Source organism: Molothrus ater, chromosome 8 (assembly GCF_012460135.2).
Source record: "Molothrus ater isolate BHLD 08-10-18 breed brown headed cowbird chromosome 8, BPBGC_Mater_1.1, whole genome shotgun sequence".
In the NCBI taxonomy this organism is placed as follows: domain Eukaryota; kingdom Metazoa; phylum Chordata; class Aves; order Passeriformes; family Icteridae; genus Molothrus; species Molothrus ater.
Window position 1 is genome coordinate 33689862 of NC_050485.2, and position 21763 is coordinate 33711624.

At 41.8% G+C, this 21763-nt stretch overlaps 1 protein-coding gene across 2 annotated transcripts in view; it reads left to right on the forward strand.

Annotated features, from left to right (window-relative positions):
- Window positions 1–21763, forward strand: part of DOCK1 (dedicator of cytokinesis 1) — a 278548-nt gene that overhangs the window by 237227 nt on the left and 19558 nt on the right. For both annotated transcript variants that reach the window (XM_036385303.2, XM_036385305.2), the window contains exons 40-49: window positions 762–866; window positions 3137–3278; window positions 3492–3570; window positions 3890–3974; window positions 4756–4842; window positions 8184–8360; window positions 9141–9224; window positions 13370–13507; window positions 15921–16066; window positions 19830–20028. In XM_036385303.2, coding sequence (XP_036241196.1) covers window positions 762–866; window positions 3137–3278; window positions 3492–3570; window positions 3890–3974; window positions 4756–4842; window positions 8184–8360; window positions 9141–9224; window positions 13370–13507; window positions 15921–16066; window positions 19830–20028 — 1242 coding nt within the window. The remainder of the gene's footprint in view (window positions 1–761; window positions 867–3136; window positions 3279–3491; window positions 3571–3889; window positions 3975–4755; window positions 4843–8183; window positions 8361–9140; window positions 9225–13369; window positions 13508–15920; window positions 16067–19829; window positions 20029–21763) is intronic.

The following is a 21763-nucleotide window of genomic DNA, read 5'->3' on the forward strand; positions in this document are numbered from 1 at the left end:
CTCAACTGCCTGCTTTCCATATGCAAATTCATGGTTGTAAATATGGAAGAGAAGTAGTAGAAAAATGTAATGAGATGTAAGAGCCCAAAACCGACAAGTCAGCACCATTGGGATGAGCTGTGTGCAGCTTCATCCTTCCGGTGTTTCGGCATCAGAAGTGTCACAACTGGAATTTCAGATTCCTGACCTTCACTGCCAGTGGAATACTGGATGTGAATCAGTGAGGTTCACCAAGATGAGGTCCATCAAAATTGAGATATTGGATATGGAACAGTAAGGTTCACAGTGATGAAGTTCATCAGTTGAGATATTGGAGTTAATCAAAATTGAGATATTGGATATAGAGCAGGGACCTTCATCAAGATGAGGGCACTCAAAATTGAGATATTGGATATGGGACAATGAAGTTCACAATGATGAAGTTCATCAAAATTGACATATTGGATATGGAACAATAAAGTTCACCAAGATGAGGTCCGTCAAAATTGAGATATTGGATATGGAGCAGTGAGGTTCACCATGATGAGGTGAAATTAATCAAAATTGAGATATTCCTTAGGGAACAGTCAGATTCACTCTGGTAAGTAGAAAAATCATTGCTACAGAGTCTGGTATTTCCAAATATTGCCATGAATCTGATATAAAGGTGAGGAAAAACAGGGGAATGAAACATCTTCAATTTAGAGATGCATACAAGATCTTAAGTATAAGGAATCTCCTAAAAACTCAGGTCATTCAAATCCCTCCTGTTTATTTTGCAGAGAAAACAAGCCCAGTTCTATGAAAACATTGTGAAGGTGATACGACCAAAACCAGATTATTTTGCTGTTGGATACTATGGCCAGGGATTCCCAACTTTCATAAGGGTAAGTGTCACCTGTTTCCAGAGACTTTTCTTGCTCTGGAAATTTCCCTTGGCTTGGAGAAACCTGCCTAACAGGGACAGGTGCTTTTTAGGTGTACAAAACAATCACTGGTTTTTCCTTTCTGGTTTCTATGATGGAATAGTTGAATTTTAGTAGAAAAACTTTCTCTTCAAACGTATTCAGTACTTTCTATTTCTTCAGGGTATCACTAGAAATGAAGATAAATGACCCAATCCATCACTCAGGGTCATAACCATCTGAAATGGTGACATTTTTGCCTGGCAGGTTAATATATATTTATATATATAATATATATATGAGCACGGTAGAGAAACCTTTTGTATGACCATGTTTTCAGGCGAGTGTTCTTTCCAGCATTGTCACAAAAATGAAGTTGACTATCAAAGGTGTGTGTGACACCTTTAATAGCAATTTTTATCATTGATTTGTGTGTGTCAGGTGCCAATTTAAGACATATATCACTTGGTTGATGCCAGGATCATAGCTTTAGTAGACATTAGACATTTTAAGGGTTTTTTTCACTAATATTAGGATTTTTATGGGTTGAATTAGTGGTTAAAGAAAAGTGGGGCTATAACATGTCTGAATTGCATCTCTATTATGATTCTCTGGCACTTGGCAGTTGGTGACACACAAATAACCCATTATTATTTTGTTAACTTCCCTGGGCATCCTGTGCCAGGGCTCACCACCCTCACAGGAATTAATTCCTTCCCAGTTCGCCCTCTGAAAACCAGGCTGTTGAGTACCCTGCTGCTGGAGAAAATCCTCACTTTTCCCTCTATTCCAGCATTCCCTGTCAATTACAAATGTATATACATGAATTACAGTTATACAGAGCCATCTATTACTACCTTTCTTTCCCCTACTGAGCTTTTCAAAAGGCATCACTGCAGAACTAAACCCAACTGGGCAAATGTGAACAACTCCAGGCTCCTACCCCCAGTCAAAACACCCTTTTTTATTAAGTCCTCTATAATTTTTTCACCAAGTATTCATTTTGAGATGAGTAATGAGGTTAAGCATATTCAGATGCAAATTTTTTCAAACTTGCTTTAATATGTTTGATCAGTTAAAAATATGCAAGTTCGTCTTTTACATTTTCCTTTAGAATTTAATGAACTCAGCATGTAAATGGACTCTGTAAAATATCTCTTCATTTTCTTTATTGGCAAAGAAAAAACCAATGCTTACAAATACAATAAACTTAATTTTAAAGTTATAAAAAGTTTAAAGTTTATAATGGCAAAAATCTAATCCACTAATGTGAGTCTTTTTATACGAGTCACTATTTTTGGATATTCCTCCTTAAATCTGCATTATGTTTCTGTTTTTCTCTGCTACTCTTTTGCTCCCCTGAGTGCCTTTGAATAAATGTTTATGTATAAAAAGCCCAATCCAGTTTATTTATTGACATCCACTCCATCATTAACTGTGGAAGGTGGAGGAGACATCTTGGATTTGGTAATAATTTCTCTTAATATATTTTCAATGGCCACCCATGTTACAGATCCTTGAAATCACATTTTGAGGTGATTTTAGTGTGGCTTTAATTAATACCTGAAGTTAACCATGGCCTTAATGATCTCAGGGTGGAATTGGAGGTGAGAAAAAAATACTGATAAAGTATTGATTATGACACAGGGTTAGGAGTGTGACATTCCTCTTGTACTGAGAAGTGCTAACAGCGTTGGTGTCAGCCCATCTGAGGCCCCAGTTCTGTATTGGGAGCACTGGTTTTAGCTCTGGGGTGCTGGTGCCAGCTGTGGGTGCCCCTGTGATGCCCTGTGCAGGCTGCCCTAGAACAGAGGCTGGACAGAGCTCCAGAATAAAGCAGGGATTTATTCAAAGCATCTCCTCCATGGATCCACCTTGGGCAGCACCAGAGCCCAGCCAGGGCTGCACCCAAGATGAACCAAAATGGCCCCAAAATGCACGGCCGGGCACGGGCTCTGTCCCTGGGATCAGTTCTGCTCCATTTGCACCTTGCAGTTCATTGTCCCATTCCAGCTTTAGCCCCTGCAGTCCCACCCTGCTTGTTTTTCTCTCTCCAGCCCACGGGGTTTGTGCTCTGGGGCTGAGATTTGGATCATTTGTCCTTGGTGCCCAGCTGGAGCAGGAATTGTTTTGTCTCCCTGCTCTGTGCACAGAGCTCACCAACCCTTAATATAAAGCTCAGAAGTGCACACTAAAGCTGCACAGAATGTGCAAAATAGAAAAGTTAAACCCGAGGCGTCATGTGTTTGCAGAACAAAGTGTTCATTTACCGGGGCAAGGAGTACGAGCGCCGCGAGGACTTCGAGGCGCGGCTGCTGACGCAGTTTCCCAACGCCGAGAAGATGAAGACAACGTCACCCCCTGGTGATGACATCAAAACCTCCTCTGGCCAGTGTATCCTTGGGCTGTACACCCACTACACCCAGTACAACCAGTGCATCCAGCAACTCAGGTCAAGGATTTACAGCCAACCTGTTGCACTTCTGCCCTGACGGGTGTAACGCACCGATTTTGTTGTTTTGTCCTTTTTTGTGTGTGTGTTTCTGTTGAGCTGTTTGCTCTGTGTGACTGAAATTCCCTTTTCACTTCTTAACCCCTGAAATTCAGATATTCAGTGCTTCACTGTAAAGCCCAAACTGGATTTACCCTCGAAATTTCATAGGCCGGTGTCAGAGCAAATTGTGAGGTGAGTTTGGGTTTTGTTGTTTTCTCTGTCCCCTTTATAGCACATTGTTGTATTAGGAATCTGTGCACAGTCAAGGGGCATGGGCATTGTGAGGGCATTTAACTGTGATTTTTATTATTGGCACACAGTCCAACCCACTGGAAAATAGTGATCCCATATTTGTTGATGGACTTCCTCTAATATTAGAATTTAGTATCCATTCCTAAACAAGCAGCATTTGATTTTCATTGTGCATTTGGGGCTTGGAACTGCATGATCTCTGAGGTCATTTCCAACCCAATCCATTCAGTGATTCCATGATTCTTTTCCCTCTTCTCAGTTTCTACAGGGTGAATGAAGTCCAACGCTTTGAGTATTCACGCCCCGTTCGAAAAGGAGAGAAAAACCCAGACAACGAATTTGCAGTAAGAAATTATGAAGAAAATAAACCACTTTTGGTTTGCTTGTTTATCCCCCTCTATTTTGAGCATCTGAGCCATTCATTATCTTTTGCTTGTTGAGAAATAAATTCTAGGTTTAAAGGGATTATTTTTCATAGAAAGTTAATTAAGCCAATTTATCATGTTCTCGTTTATACCAATAGGAAAAAAATGGGCAAAGCTGTATTTATTTTGTAAAAACAGCTCTTCTGAGAAAGGATTTTAAATTGTTACACCTGAAACTTGTCTTGCCGTGAAGATTCCAGTCAGGCATCTGAAAATATTTTGTCACTAATACCTTTTGCTTTTTCTTGCTTTTTTTTTAAACCATTTGTTTAATCTAATGGTCAATAAATGAGTGCTGTAAGGAGGCCCTGGCACAGGGTGCCCAGAGGAGCTGTGCAGATCCCTGGCAGTGCCCAAGGCCAGGTTGGATGGGACTTGGAGCAGCCTGGGATAGTGGAAGGTGTCCCTGCTCCTGGAACCTGATGGATTTTGAGGTCCTTTCCAGCCCAAACCATTCTGTGAACATCCAGTAAAACCAGGGGATCTTTCCATGGTATTCTGCTTCAAAAAGGGAGCAGTTGTTCCCTGTTAAGTGACATACCAGATTTAAATTAATGCTGCTCCATCTTCCATTTGGAATTCTCCCCTGGCTCTGTGACATCTGCCATACCTTTGTCCTTGTCCTGCTGCTGATGTTTTAGGGCTTTGCTCGGGGTCCCAGCTGTCCATGGATAACGTGACACTTGTGTTCCCTTTGCAGAACATGTGGATTGAGAGAACCATCTATGTGACAGCCTATAAATTACCAGGGATCCTCAGGTGGTTTGAGGTCAAATCAGTTTTCATGGTAAGATCAGCTTGGCTGTGTTGAGATTGTGTAAAACAGTGGGGTTTTTATACAGCCAGGGAGCATTTGTGTGTCTCAGTGGCTGTGCTTAGATCTGTGAACAAGGAATCCATGGGATTGGACCTGGCACATCCTGAGGGAACCTGCTGAGGGTGCTGGTTGCCCACTGAGGGTGACTCAGGCAATGCTTTTCCATTCCTGAGGGAAGGGAATGCAGCCAGCCCTTCAGCCCTTTTAGAAACCATTTGTGTCTCTCAGCAGGTGCCTAGAATGAAGAGAGATCTGAGATGGTGCAGGGACCCTGTTCCATCCCTGAGAATCTAGCCTGAACTTTATCAAAGAGGATCTGGATGTTTTGATTGTCATTAATTCAAAATACCCCAATAATCAAAGGCATTGTATGTCTGCCTTTCTTACCACTCGTGGTTAAAGGTTGTTTTTGTTTCTTCTCCATATTTAGCTAAATATACCCTCAGCAACCTCACAGAGTAACTCCAAATTACTCATTTCTCTGTTCAACCATTTAGACTGTTTAGATAAGACATATCCATTAAACGCCTTTAAGATTAAATTATTCTTATGCAGCTGTAATTTTTAAGTAGCAATAAAAACATTGTTACTGCGTTTTTGAAATCTCTCTTGTGAGGCTTATTTTTAAAGGAAAAGAACAATTTGCATATGATTAATTAAAACCTTTTTCATTGCTCCATTGAGGTTATGTTGGACAGTTGTATTTGGATGAACAGAAGTAATGCAGAAAATTACTATGGTATCTATAGTAACAGAATATGAATGTGATGTGTGACAGTAACAGGCAGCTGAATAAAACACATTGAATTTTTAATGAATTTCGTAGTTTCAATATAACCCTGATGGAGAAGATTGTATTTATCTTCATGATGGCAAGAAGTGCTGTTTGTAAAGGCTGGCAGATCTGATGCCAGTCCTGATGAGCAGAGAGCACAGCCTGACAGGCACTTGCTGTGCACCCCTCCTGCTCTGCCTGGCATCCAAATGGGCACAAATCCCCTCAGCCTTTTGGGAGCAAGGATTGTATGAGTTGCAGAGCTGAGAAATGATAGCAGAATGGAACTTAATAACGTGTGGGAAGACTGCTACAGATAACTTCTGACCTCCTCTGGCACAGTTCCCACAAAATGGGTATTGACTTTCCTCAAGATCTCTGTCAGCTAAAATGCTGCAAGGAGGATCACAGGGTTTACATCCCTGTAATGCTAAATTGTGATTATGGATACAGATATTATTGATCCCTTGCTAAGCACCAAGATACTCCAGCAGCTCTGCATGTTTCATATTTTATTGATGGAACTGGAATATCGTTAAAGGGAGAGGTGAGATTACATCAAATCAGTGCTGAGAGAATGGAGTAATTTCATAAATGCAGTGTATTATGTTACATAACCCATAGGAACATGCAGAGTTGCTTTAAATCTGCTGGCTTTTCCAATTCTTTCTGAGTACTTTTACCTAAACCTTTGCAATCTGTTCATCATCTGCAAGGAATTTGGGGCCAGCATTTCTTATTCTGTAACTGATTTGCTTTAGCTGGGCACAGGAAGTTGTAGGGAAGAGAGACCAGCCAGGGAATTAGAAATCAGATTGTGAATCACACTTGAGTTTAAAAATCACAAATGCTAATCTCTGTTTTGTTTTTATCTTGGAATTCTGTACTGGTGCAAATGTCTCAGGAGAATGTAATTCCTGTTTTCCCTGGATAGAGTGAGGAGTGCCCAGAGTGGCCCTGGGAGCAAGGCTCTGAATTTACACTTACCATAAATAGCTTTCACCAGGTTCCAAAGCCCAGTTTGTAGTAGTGAGATGGCAACTGCAATTCTCCATCTGCTTTTAAAAAATTAGAGGGAGTGTTACAAGAGTAGTAAAAGAAAGGAGAATGAGAAAGAAAGCCATGATTACTGCTACAGAAAAGTCAAAAAGCTGTCAGCTCAATGAGTGCTAATTTCTGGAGATGCTCAAGAGCTTTAAAAGCAATGGTTCATCAACACATTATTGCATAGTTATAAGGCCATTAATACAAGTGACAGAATGCTAAATTTAGCCTGTGATGTTCCCAGCAGTTTTGCCCAATCAGATGCTGGATGTGGCTTCATTCCCCAGTCCAGATTCCCCCTGGCAGGCTGGGCTCTGTCCGAGCCTGGCCTGCTCCCCATTCCCAGCAGAACCACCAGGCTCCTTCCCTGCCTTCCAGAATCATTCAGCAGGCAGGCTGCTCAAAATGCTAATTAAAACATCCTTGATGTAATCAGCTGGCAGGTGTAAGAGTAACAACTAAAGAGATTTGATTATAAGTGGATCTCAGAAACAGGGTAAGTAACTGATAGCCAGGTAGAAGTGCTGCTTTGTTTATGTAGCATTTATGTAAATGAGACTGTAATCAAATATACACTTGCATTTTCCTCACAGGCCTCAATTAACCTTCCTTTCCTCTCCCTTCCACATCATTTTTTTAATACAAGCAGGCTGTGGCTTCCAGTGAGGCCTCTCTAAACTCTGGGTCACTGCAAGTTACTGATTTTCAGCCCATTCACTAATATTTAAAATGTTTTAATACTGTTTTTTTCGACATGAACTTTTTGAAAGACATGGTAGCTGGGCAGAAAAAGTAGCTGGAGGTCAGTCAGTTAAAATAAAGCAAGTTTTGTACAGCATAGGAGCTAATTCACCTCGTGAAGGCATCTGAGGTGACTCTTCATTGAAGTCCAGGTAGAAGGAAAATTTCTCCCTTCAGTTCTCGATGGTCAGATGAAGAAAATGTGATCTCTTGGGAAAAAGCACAGCAAATAGTTTAGATATCATCTCATCAACATATTCAACTCACTGTCCTTGGAAACACACCAAAATAATCACTGCAAAAATATCTTTGTGATTTTTGAGCGGCTTAGGATTACATTTTCCATCAGAAAATCCACGTTAAAGTTATCATTTCTTTCTTACTGTTACGTTAAGCTGGATCTTCTTTGTGCTGCTAAAACTCACCAACCCTTAATCTCTGATGTTCTCCCTAATCCTCCAAAAAACCTCACGTGATTGCTGCCAGAGCCTTTCTGGATGCTGTGCTGGGATGTAATCCCTCTTGCAGCAGCAAAATGCAGTTAACTTCCTGCACTGATAGCCATCATCATATCAGTTACTGCAGCACAGAGATACCACATGCCTCAGTCACCCTTTCTGGTCATTATTGGTCTAAAATCTCCCAAAAACCTCAGTTCTGAAAGGCCTGGAGCATTTCTGCCCATGGGGTTTTGCTGAGCAGGTTAAAAACTCCGCCCCTGGTTTGAAATCTCCTTTTGTTTGGGTTTCAGGTGGAGATCAGCCCGCTGGAAAACGCCATAGAAACCATGCAGCTGACCAATGACAAGATCAATAACATGGTGCAGCAGCACCTGAACGACCCCAACCTGCCCATCAACCCCCTGTCCATGCTGCTCAACGGCATCGTGGACCCTGCTGTCATGGGGGGCTTCGCCAACTATGAGAAGGTAATGCCAGTGTTCCCTGGATGCCACCAGGAATCCCTGAATTCCACCAAAATTCCCTGAAATCGACCAGGATTCCCTGGATTCCACCAGGATCCCCTGAATCCTGCCAGGATGCCCTGGATTCCACCAGGAATCCCCTGGATTCCACCAGGATCCCCTGAATTCCACCAGGAATCCCTGAATTCCGCCAGGAATCCCCTGGATTCCACCAGGATTCCCTGAATTCCGCCAGGATCCCCTGCCCTGCTGGGATGGAGCAGCTCTGCTAGGAGGAAAGGCTGGGAGAGCTGGGATTGTTCACCTGGAGAGGAGAAGCTCTGGGGTGACCTCAGTGTGGCCTTGCTGGGCCTGAAGGGGCTCCAGGAGAGCTGGAGAGGGACTGGGTACAAGGCATGGAAGGACAGGACACAGGGAATGGCTGCCACTGCCAGAGGGCAGGGATGGATGGGAGATTGGGAATTGGGAATTCCTGGCTGGGATGGAATTCCCAGATCAGCTGGGGCTGCCCCTGGATCCCTGACAGTGCCCCAGGCCAGGCTGGACATTGGGGCTGGGAGCAGCCTGGGACAGTGGGAGGTGTCCCAAGGAATGGCACTGGATGGGATTTAAGGTCCTTTCCAACCCAAATCACTGGGATTCCACGATTTTCACTTTGTGCTTGTAGCTGTTACTTAGCAGAAGTTTTAAGTTGATCAATTTATCTTTGTTGTAGCTCATTCCTCTGGTAGTGGATGTTTCATTTTCTGAATAATGGCTCATTTCTCTCTCTCTCTCAATTAGGCTTTTTTTACTGAAAAATACATGCACGAGCATCCAGAGGATCATGACAAGATTGAGAAGCTGAAGGATCTGATTGCTTGGCAGGTAAAAAACTTGAAGTCAGGTTTGGCAGAGGCAGCTGCTGTGGAAAGACAGCTTGGTGTCACTTTGGAGAAAATTCAGACATTATCCTCACCTTGGATACATTTCTTTGCCATTTAAATCTGTCTTGGAGCTTGAGTTAAAGTTCATCTTTTCAAATCTGACATAGTTGCTCGTTTTGATAAACTTGCTGTGAACAAATATGATCAAGGTATTCTCTTTTTTCTTGTTTCTTTTTTTTTTTTTTGTAAACACAGTAAGTGACAATCTCCCATCTGTATCAGATGAGAAAATATTTTTCAGGGCAAACAAGAGACAATTCCAGTTTTGTTCCATAGTTGCATACTGGACATTTTTCTGTGGTCTCAGTATAATTTTATGGTAACTTAAAAAATACCAGGTTGATTGGAAATCTTTTTTTTTTCCCACAGAAAAAGAAAGTGAATCATTGTCTTTTCATATTCAGTTCTGTCTTTATAATAAAGGGAATAATTTACATTTCCGTAGATTTCAGTCTTAGAGGTAGTAGAGCCAAAGCTACAGAATTCAAAAATAGAATATTCTCTGAAGGCCCTAAAACTATCAGTGAGTAAAAAACTCTTTTGGTCTGACAAAAATAAAAAAGGCATTTTTAAATTTATTTTCTCGTGAGCTTTTAGAAAAGATTAGATTTTATAAGCTTTAAGTTTTATAGAGGAAAATAATTTGGTCCCAGCAGACTGACTTGGTGTCAGCTCTGTGTCTTTGCCTCTGAGAGTGATACTTCAAATGAATTCCAAACACACTTTCCATCAGCAAAGGCTCACTTTGGTGACACTTGTGTATTAAAATGGTATTACAATTTGAAAATAGCTATGGCAGCTGATCTCATTGTATTGTAATTATTCGGGGCTTTTAAATACATGATTTCCCATCAGTTTTGTACTTCAAGAACAACAGGAACCTAGAGAATAGAGAAAAGGGATCAACATTTATTTTTATATCTGAAAATTAAGAGTCACTAAAAGCCCTTTCAGTGCTTTTAAATTGCCTTGGATGTTTCATACACATTTAAGGGATCCTAAAATTTAAAATTCCTCTCAAATTACTTCAGTTTCCAGCCAGGTGGGAGTCAGCTCCCAAATATTGGGAGAGGGATGTGTATGGAAGCCTTTGAGGGGGCTGAATTCATCCTGGGCTGACAGGGATGGCAAGCAAAAAGGAGATTCCATTTTTCAATAATGTGGGGCTTGGAGTTCTGTAATCACATGGAATTTTCTCCCTGCTGCATAAATCAATTGGGTATATGAAATAGGAACCTGACAATTGTATTACCAGCTGACCAGTTAAATTCAATTTTTTTCATCTCCTTACCTCTTTCTCCACTGTGCTGTGGAATTAATAATTCATAATTCATATCATTCCTGTGAACTTCAAGTGTACATTTTGTTTCTGTCTCTTATTAATTCAGATAAATTCCATTAGCAAAGCAATGTCCATTTTTGTCCTTCTTGGTGCTTTTCCAACTTAGGCAAAAAATGTTCCCATGCAACTGCACCATTTCAAGCTGATCTTTCATTTTAACATGAAGATAATGAAATGATTGATTGAAATTAAGGCAGAGAAATGAATGATTGATGACATTAGTCACTCTGAATTTAGTTAAAGTATTTACAGCGCAGCAAAACAGAAAAATACCACAGCAAATCAAAACCTTGTGCTCCTTCTACAGAGATGAAAGAACTGCTGCATACCAAACTCAGGTTTTATTCTCATATTTTATGATCCCCTTGCTCTGAAAGATTGTTTTCAAAGATTAGTTTAATAATTCAAATCAATGTCATTTTTTTCAGTCTTTTCAGCCAAGCAGATCAAGATTTAAAAAAAAAAAAAAACCAAAAAGGGGAAACAAATCAGGGAATAATTTCAAGTTGCACTGGAACTTTACAAAATTTTAAAATCAGCCAAGAACAGAGTTATGAAATAAGAAAATGCCCTTTCTTCAAGGCCACATTAATTGGGAATATCCTGAATGTGGCAAAATTCTGCCTCTGACGGGTGTCAAATTCCATGTCAGGCATCAGAACATTTCCCTGTGTCTGGAAAGGAGACACAGGAGGAGTTTGGCAGTTGGTAGGAGAAGGTGAAGCAGAAGTGGTAACACAGCTGGAAGGTTCTTCCTGCACTTGATAAACATTTAGGGATTAAGTGGTCTTGGACAGGGAGGCCAAATATCCTGACTCAGCAGCCTTGTGTTCTTCTGTGGCAAAGCCATGGGACATTCCTGGATTTCAACTTCTGTAAAAGATTAACAAACTTCTCCTTCTTCTCCTTCTTTTTCTTCTCCTCCCTTCTTCTCTTCCTCTTTCTTCTCCTCCTCCATGGCCTTCTTGTTCTTCTTGTTCTTCTTCTTGTTCTTCTTCTTCTTGTTCTTCTTCTTGTTCTTCTTCTTCTTGTTCTTTTTCTTCTTGTTCTTCTTCTTCTTGTTCTTCTTCTTGTTCTTCTTGTTCTTCTCCTTCTCCCTCCCCCCACATTTTTTCCCTACAAATAATGTCATTTAACTTCCTGTTCTTGACTTTCCAGCCTGGAGGTGGCTGATCCCCAGGACAGGTTCTTCAGTGCATTTTCTACCCATAAAATGGGCTCATATGCTTCACCTTGGTAATTCTAGTTTTTTTTTAAAAAAATCCATTTCCAACGTCAACAGTTCTTTAAAATAAATGAGCCAAGTGAGCATTTATCCCTCCAAAACAGGAGGGTCACAGTGTGGCCTGGTAATTATGTAAATTTAGAAATTCATTGACTTATTGAGAGCAGGGAAAACTTTCTGGTTTCAAGTTTAATTTTTGTCAAGTGCGAATCCATATGCTTATACATAAAGCCACTACATTAAAAAAAAAAAAGAAAAAAAGTCATTATTCTTCTCTTTGTAGTCTTTTAGGAGAAGCACCTCTGTCCATTTACATAGTGCCAAATCATCTTGATAAGATTCTCGAGTTTGTTCACCTGTAATTCATCTGTGTATTTATTATTCTCTTACTGATAAAGCTGCTCCTTCTGATTGCTGCTCAGTCTTATTAGAAAAATCTGTTTTTAATCAGTATTATGATTTAATTATGAATTATTAAGAAGAAGCCTCTTAGCTTGATTGCTGCAGAGAATATCTGAGTTAGAATCAGAGCACTGTGTGGGCTGAAACGGACCTGGAAGAGGAAATATTTTTCCTGAGCTGGAGGTAGAAAACTCTAATGGTGTGTCTGGGTAGCTGTGGGAATGAAAATGTCTCTCTTAAAACATTTCCAAAGGTCAGCTACACCTCCACACTAGGAACTAATTATATAATCCTGTGCTGCCGTGGATATTTTGTGACAGAAGCCTTGAAGATAAATGATTATTTTCAGTTACAAAAGAGAATTAATTTAATTTTTTCCCTCTTCTGTTTTCTTCCCAGAGAAAATAAAATAATTTTTTTCTAAGGAGAACTATATAGCATCTAAAACTGTATGTTTTATTAATAAATATTGCTCTGCAATATATATCTGTCCAAGGATGGAGCTCATTTGCAGCTTTAGAAAGAGCATTTATTAAAGAAAACATAAACTATTTTTGTCTTCAGGGTTTTATCCTCATGGAACTGGGAAAGGATTTGGTATTAATAACCTGGTGTGAGACTCATCATTCATCAGTTTGGTGTTTTAAAGTACAGAATCTGTGGGGGCTTGAGAATGGAATATCACAGGAGGGTTTGTGCTGTGGGATAAATCCAGCACGGGATTTCTGGGCAGAATTAGGGCTGAATTAAATGTAAGGGACTTTGTTTAACAGAAAAAAAAAGAGGAATCCTGGAGAACAGGGGTTTAGATCCTGTCGTGCATCATATGCAAGGAATGATGATGATGATGATGGTCACTGTGATCATAATAATAATTCTTGTTATTAATATTATTGTTGTTGCTATTTATTATTATTGTTATTATTGTAATGATTATTATTAGTGTTATAATTACTGTTACTTTTGCTCTTATTGCTATTATTATTATTATTATTGTTATTATTATTATTGTTATTGTTATTACTGCACGAGCTCTTTCCCTGCTGTGGGAGCGTTGCCCTGTCCCTTGGCTCAGGAGGGGCTGGGCAGGGTGGAGCAGCCAAATTCTGCTTTCCAGATCCCATTCCTGGCCGAAGGCATCCGGATCCACGGGGAGAAGGTGACAGAGGCCCTGAGGCCGTTCCATGAGAGGATGGAGGCGTGTTTCAGGCAGCTGAAGGACAAGGTGGAAAAGCAGTACGGCGTCCGCGCCATCGTGAGTTCCCTCTCAGCTTCTCCTTTCCCCAATATCAGGAATTCCCTTGAATTACAGCAACTCTCTATTCCTGTGTGATGATTCCATTGATTTAGCAGAGCAGTGTAGATGAAGAGTTCCTGCTTGTTCCCAATCATCATCAAATTATGGAATACTGAGCAGATGAGAGATGCTGAGGAAGCCTCAGCGCTTTCATTTCCCAGCACGGGAGCAATTCCTAAACTGCCCGAGTCTGTTCCTTGAAAGATAATCCAATTCTGAAGGATTTGGGTTACAAAAATGAGTTTAAAAATGGGCACTTAGCAGGATTCTTCCAGAGCTGAATGTCACCTTTCCCTAGGTGGAATTCCTTTAGGGAAGGGCTCTATGGTAGTGTGTGCTTGTACCTATACCAAAGGTAGGCAGGCAAGAAAATGACAGCTCCTACTTCATGGATTTAGAAGGACTGAAATTCATGCTTTTCTCATTCCAGCAACTTATTTCCAGTTGCTGCTTCATCCTTAAGGGAAAGCCAAGAATTTCATGATGTTTCCAGTGGAGGTTTGTTCTGCTTTTTAGTGTTGAGTGTGAAGGTCAGAACAAACAAAGCAAATAGCTTTTTAATTCAGGATAAAATTGATAATTCAGTCAAAAATACATGGATTGGGTGCTATTATGAGATCCTATTTTGCTTGGAGAAAAGAGGGACTAGGGGGCCCTTGTGGCTCTGCACAGCTCCTGCCAGGAGGGCACAGGGACAGGAGCAGAGGGAACGGCCTCAGGCTGGGCCAGGGCAGCTCAGGATGGGCACAGCAGGAATTTCCCCATGGAAAGGGGGCTCAGGAACTGCCCAGGGAGGGTTGCAGTGCCCATCCCTGCAGGTGTCCAAGGAATCAGTGGATTTGGACTTGTGCTCTGGGCTGAGGACAAGGTGGGCACTGGGCACAGCTTGGACTCCATCTCAGAAGACTTTTCCACCCTAATTAATTCTGTAGCAATGACATCTTTTTTTAATGGGGACGCAGATCTTACAGGGAACATTCCGGCCTTTGTGGTATCCTTTAACTGATGTTCTGTTTGTGGTCCTTCAAATCCCATCTTATGAATTTATATATTCAGGGAAAAGTTCAAACAGTAATTTATTCCCAGGGAGAACAGAAGTAATTAACATTAATGATACCTGCATGTCAGTCACTTCAGTAATATCCATTTACATCATCAAGGAGATGACTGGAAAGTGGTGTTATCTCTCTAATTTCACTCTACCCACCAGTAAGAATTTTCAGGATTGATGGAGTTTTATCTCTTCTGTCTTCCTTGTACAAGGCCAATTTACCAGTAGTTGACAGGGTGGAAAATATACCTGTAATTAAACAGCATGAGATTCTTATTTGTTGACTGCAAGAGTTCAATTATTTTATGCATATATCAGTTATTAATGACTAACAAAGCTTGGAGAAATATTCAGAACTCTGAAATTGTCTGAAACAAAACCAAAACTTTAATGTATTTTCTTCTTAACCTGGTGTCACTCTGTAAATTGGCTCTCTTGATATTTTTGACGTAAAGTTTCTCTTTGTGGATTTTTGCTTTGGGTTTTTGGGTTTTTTTTAATGAAGTCCATTTCTTTGAAATATATTGACAGGGCAGTCACAACGATGGCAGAGATGGATTAAAAATTATATGTAAAAAGACAGTTTTTTTTAAAGGCATAATGTAAAAAAAGCATGGAAATACCATTGGAACAAAGGAATTCTTGGAATATACTTAAAATTATACATCTGCCTGTGAGGACCTAAGTATTTTTTTTTTTGTCCTTTGGGTGGATTTCCTTTAGAACCTATTTCTTTGTTGGTAACATGAGGTGTTGGTTGTTATTAATTCATTAATGCTACCAAACTCTACCTGGAAGAAAATCCATGGAACCTTCCCCCGTTCCCTTTGGCGTGTGGATATTTGTAGCCAAGAGAAAAGAAAGGTACAACTTCCCAAGGCTATTTCTGAACCTCAGAGAAAGAAAAAACAATTCTTATCTCATTTACTGCTCCTCTTGTTGTCCACAAGTGGAATGCATTGTGGAAGATTGTTTACCTCCAGGGAATTGGTAATTGGATTCTGGTGTGAGTGTTTTGATTCACTGACCAGTTGAATCCAGGTGTGTGTGTCAGGACTGTGGGCTGACAGTCACAAGATTCCGGGCAGTTGAGTAGAGTTGAGTTTTTGAGATGAACTGACAGGTTCAGTTTAGATGAAATGTAATATAGTGTAATATAATATAGAATAATATAGTACAATAAAGTAATTATTTAGCCTTCTGATATCAATGGAGCCAGGTGTAGCATTTTTCCCCTTTGTCCGGCTTGCCTGCTTGCCTTTTACAATAGCTACGGTTTTTTTTGGATGAAGCAGTAACCTGTGTCGTTTCTGGCCGCAGCTGTCGGGGCTGGAGGAGCGGCGGGGCAGCCGGCCGCGCTCCATGGTGCGCTCCTTCACCATGCCCTCCTCATCCCGGCCCCTCTCCGTGGCCTCCGTGTCCTCCCTCTCCTCGGACAGCACTCCCTCGCGGCCCGGCTCCGACGGGTGAGTGGGGCTCCCTGCCAGGGATTGTCCCTAAAAATCCCTGGGGTGGGGAATCCTCAGCCAGGGATTGTCCCCAAAGCTCCCTGGGGTGGGGGGATCCTCAGCCAGGGATTGTCCCCAAAGCTCCCTGGCGTGGGGGATCCTCAGCCAGGGATTGTCCCCAAAGCTCCCTGGCGTGGGGGATCCTCAGCCAGGGATTGTCCCCAAAGCTCCCTGGGGTTTGAGGGTGGTTGGCATTCCCAGATTTCGGAGCTGGAAACAGCTGGGAGGGCTGGGGGTGTTTAATTGGAGAAGGGAAGACCCAGAGTTCTTCCAGCACCTTAAGGGGCTCCAGGAGAGCTGGAGAATGTCATAGTTGAGATGGAGACAATACAAGGCAACACATTCCATTTTCAGAAGGCTTCAAACTGTTTTTATTGTACCATGCATGCTTTTTATACATTCTTACAAAACTCATACATTTACACTTTACTCATTGGTCAGGAAAGACAAAGAAAGTGCTCATTGGAATGGAGTTGCAGGTTTCTCTTATTTATCCTTTTTCTTGGTTTCCATGTCAACAACCTTGGTAAAAAATTCTTTCAGAGGGTAAACATGGATCAAACTTCTCCTGGCTCTCAGAAGTTGCTGTAAAACCTCTTCCACAGGAGAGGGACTGGGGACAAGGCATGGAGGGACAGGACATAGGAAATGGCTCCCAGTGCCAGAGGGCAGGGATGATGGGAGATTGGGAAGGAATTCCTGGCTGTGAGGGTGAGGAGGGGCTGGGATGGAATTGCCAGATTGGCTGGGGCTGCCCCTGGATCCCTGGCAGTGCCCAAGGCCAGGTTGGACACTGGACACTTGGAGCAGCCTGGGATGATGGAAGCTGTCCCTGCCCCTGGAACTGGTAGAGTTTTAAGGTCCCTTCTATCCCAAACTATTCCATTATTTTTTTAAGTGACAGCCTAAAATTGGGTAAAAAACCCCAACCTACAGAGACATTTCTCTCAAGGTCTCTTGTTCTCTAACCTAGATAAATACAATGTTCTTTTTTGCCCTCTAAGCATTCAAACAGCACCAAAAATCCCCAAAGAGGAGATCAGTTCCCCCTTTTTGGAGTATCTCAGGTGTGTGAGTGCAGGAGGGATGCTCTGCAGGCCATGTGTGCAGCCAGCCCTGTCCCAGGAGCTCAGGGCAGGATTACCTGACTGCTCAATCACTGCTGCTCACTCCAGCTGCCAGAGGAAAAGCTGCTTATGGCAAGATTGTACTTCAAGACTTATCAAGATATTTCACATGAGAACTGGGAATTCTGTTGATAAGCCCTGTCTCACAGTCACATCCCTCAAAGAACAAAATAATCTGTTTGCTGTCTGGGCTTTCCATGCAGCCTCAGAAGTCTCTTCTCTCTCTTCCTCCCCTCAGGCACCCCTGTAATCCAGAAATGCAATATTTGACCAAGGCAGCAGTTTTTTTTAAAGCCTTCTGAAGGGCTGCTGATTTACAGGGATGTGCTGGAAACTCCTGTGCACCTTCAGAGGGGAGTTATTACCTGGCTAGAGACTAAAGGGATCAAGCAAAATTAAACCCAGCACCTAAGGGCCAGCAGGATGCTTGCCTTGATTACAGAGAGTTTATTTAGTCATTGGGAGGAGCTGTGGACAGCTCAGCTCTCATTCCACTGCCCTCTGGGATGCTCTCACACATTGCTGTAAATGTGGGACAGCAGAGACCCTGAGTTTTGACTAATTCTGAACAAAGTTGTCTTGCTGGAACTTGGGCAGAAAAACCATCCCAAGTAAGTGACCAACTTTGTTTTATCTCAGAAGAAAAATATTGATTCTTCCCTTGCCTCTTTCTTGTTTTCCCTTCAAAATCTTTAAATGCATTTTACTTTGTCATTGGGTCTTATTTCCTTCAGGCTCACCTCTCAGCTGAGTTGTGGTAGGTGTCACATGGCAGTTCTTGAGGATCTGAGTCTCCTCAGGGTGTATTTTCACAAAGATCCCACAAAGATCCCACAGTGCAGCTCAGCTCTTGCTCTGAGCCCAGGGCAGTGCAGGACAATGGAGTGAACAACTCCTGTCACTGAGGAGCCCTGAAAATACCCCTCATTTGTTTAATCAGGAGGAGGAGAAGAAAAACCATCAGATATAAAAAATATCATGAAAGACCTCAAAAATTCAGGTGGCTGTAAAATCATGTGGGTGGTTTGGCACTGCTGGCCTGGCAGAAGTTTCCTACTGTAGTTGATGAGGTTTATGGTCAGTTCTCCTCTTGTCTTTCCATATCTCTTCATAAATTAAATTTGAGAATACAGATGAAACAAAAAAACAATTAAACACGAAGCTAAAGGAGTGGTCTTATCAAATCACCCATGTTCCATTTCATGTCGTTTCTTTTAAAGAAGCAAAAACTCAAAGCAGATTTTGACACGGGACGTGTTTTACAACTCCCAGCTTTATGTATAAATAAAACTGACTTCAAAAAAGAGACTTGGATTTATTCCCTGCTTAGGATGGGACTTAGAAATACAAACGTGAGCACTTGCACTCAGTGGTTGGAAGCAGGAGAATCCTGGGGTCCAGTGGGATTTCTCAGCTCTCGGCAGTCCCAAAGTGCTTCCAGTTGGAGCGCAGTGTGCTGACCCATTTTAGCACAGATACATTAATAATCCAAATAATTAATAGTCCTAATACAGTGCTTGGAAGGAAAGCAATTAATCATTGTCTGAAGGATGGAAATTCCTCTTGTGAATTTTCAGTTGGCCTCAGAGGTGCTGGCACCACCCAGTCCAAAACACACAGCTCAGGTTTCTAAAAAGTCCTGGTGTTGGGAGAGCTGGGCTCTGCTCTGGGCCCTGTCACTGAAGCTCTTTGTGGCCCTGGACAAATTGTTGCCTTTCCTTTTCCCTGTCTGTAAAATGGGATGGATAAACTTGTGGGTTTGTTCCCAACCCATGGCATTCAGGATTTGGGAAATGGCTCAGGGGCTGCTGATGCAGGTGCTGCTTTGAGCATCTTCCCATCAAAGGAGCTGATAAAGAGTGGAAACAACAACAAAAAATAACAATAATTTGTGATATTGCTGCTAATGGTGGGGATTAGGATAATGTCAGTGCAAATTGTCTGAAATATGAGTTCTGGAATTTCACATCAAAGACTGTGGCCTGTACCTGCATGCACGCCATGGCATGGGAAATGCTTTTCCAGGGCTAAAAATGTCCTTCTTTGGGAAATTTTGGTTTGGTTTTGGTTTTCTAATGTGGTGGTTTGAGAGAGTCTTAAAATCTGCCAGTTTGATTTTGTCTAGGTGTGATCTTAGTGGTGTTTTTCTTTATAATAAAAAATAAATCCTAAAATACTTTGTCTAGCCAATAGTGCTGCATCCCTGGGAGTGTCCAAGTTTGCAGCACCCTGGGATAGTGGAAGCTGTGGGGTGGGACTGGAGTTTCCAGGTGCCACAGCATGGAGAATAGCAGTGCTGAATGAAAAACCCATTTTTTTATGTGAAATTCAGGAGTTTGTGCAGCCAGAAACCAATAAATTTACTGCAGAGCAGGGAAATCTGCAGCTCCACTTCTCCAGCAGTCCTGCAGTAATTTTTATTATAAGACAATTATGATTGTGTGACCTTCTGCCCCCTCCTTCTCCCTCTAATGAGTTTTCCTGGATTAGCAAAGCCTCATTAACTCGAGCGAGACTTTGGGAAATATGTAAATAAAAGTTACTTGTTTTGAAAACAGCATTTTATTGATCTGAGCAACAACATTTTTCCTTAGGTTCGTGCTGGAGCCCCTCCTGCCAAAAAAGATGCATTCTAGGTCGCAAGATAAATTGGACAAGGATGACCTAGATAAAGATAAAAAGGAAAAGAAGAAGGAGAAGAGGAACAGCAAGCATCAAGAGATATTTGATAAAGAATTTAAATCTACTGATATTTCTCTGCAGCAGTCTGAAGCAGTGATCCTTTCAGAAACGGTAACTTTATTAGCAAGGAAAGCTTTATCTAATTCTGAGCCATGTTCTCTGTCTTTTGAAATCAAAATGTTGATTTTTACCGTTTAGTTCCTTTGTAGGCCAGAAATAACTCTGAGGGGATACACCAGAGTGTTAATATACATGCTAATGAATCAAAAATACAGATTTGATTTACAGTGGGGAAAAGATCCTCTGAAAATCTTCACCCAAAGCTCTGGGTGACTGTTTGACAAAGGAGCAGATGGCACAGCATAGCTGAAATTACTGCTGCCATCCCAGCAGCCTTTGGAACTGCTGCTTCCCAGTAGGTTGGGATGGATTTGCCCACATTTCACTGCAGGAGAGTGTGTGGTGGGACATTCCAAGGCCATTCTGTCAGCAGTTGTGTGTCCTTGAAGGGCTGTTTGGAGCAGAAAATCCTGAGCAGTTCCTGTGTGTAAGGATATTAAAACCAGGGCATATCTCCCTTAAACCCTCTCTTCTTGGCTTAGATTTAATTCACTGGAACTGTCCTCAAGGCTTAGGTAACCTGAGAAGTTGGAGCTGGGAAATTGAAAGCAGGGATGTCTAAAGCTGGAGCAGGGGGAGTGTGAACTGACTGTGACCTCCAAATCTCTGCCTGGACACCTGTTTGGAGGCCAAGAGTTTAAAATTGCCTCCCAGAAGTAAATGGAATATTCTTTTCAAGAGCTGCACAAGTACTTGTAGAGCCAGCTTTGCACTCAGCAGAGTCTTGTTGGTGCTGTGTCATTGTTATTGGATTTTCAAACTTTCTCACCTGTGATAACTGGATCCTTTAATTCTTTCTGTTTGGTATTTATAGGAAGATATTTACATGTTCAGCCACACTTCCTCTGTTTTCTGGATTTTGCCCTCCTTTTCCACTCAGAGATGAGTTAATCTCTCACAGATGTCTTGGGACAGCCTGAAAAATCAGTTCTTGTGTTTAATGTGCCCAGTCAGAAACTCCAATAAAATCCCATCTGAGGGTTTCAGGCTCTTCAACTTTGAAACCAATGAGTTTTTCCATTGACTTCAGTATTGCATGAGCCTTGGTTTGGTTAAATGGAGATTCCTCCTGCACAGATTTCCACGTCTCATGATTTTGCTGCCATGCATTTCTCTCTGCACCTTGCAGCAGTTGTGTTTTGACCGATTGAGGACTGGGATCACCATGGCAGGACTTCCAATGGCATCTCCCAGATCCCAAACAGACCAGCAGAGCTGGTGGGGTGTCACAGAAGAAGGAAATTGCATTTCAGGGTAGCTGAGTCAGCTGGAGCAGTTGGGAGGCATCCAAGGATGCTGGGAGGAAACTGGGACCTCTCAGAGCTCTTGGACATTGGAAAAGTTTATGACAGAAAAAATGCAAATTCTGCCTGGAAAGGAGGCAAAATAACCCCTCGGGGTATATTCCCATTTGGCATCTGAGGAGCAAAGCCCAACATGGTTTGACTCAAGTTCTTCCAATCTTCCCAGTCAGGAGCTTTCAGTGGCTGAGTGGTGTGAGCAATATTCCCTTGGTTATGGAGAGGGAGGGAGATGAAATGTCAGAACTGGTTACTTACAGTTATTTTGAGCTTCTTCAAGTCCACAGATCAATAATATGAAAAGGAGTTTGCTGTTGAGAGAAAAACTCTCCCTTTTCAGCCTCTGCAGAAGCTTTGATGAGCTCCAAGACGACTGAGTCAATTTGGAACGTTTGGTGGGAGTGGGGTTCATTTTTAGGTGAAGC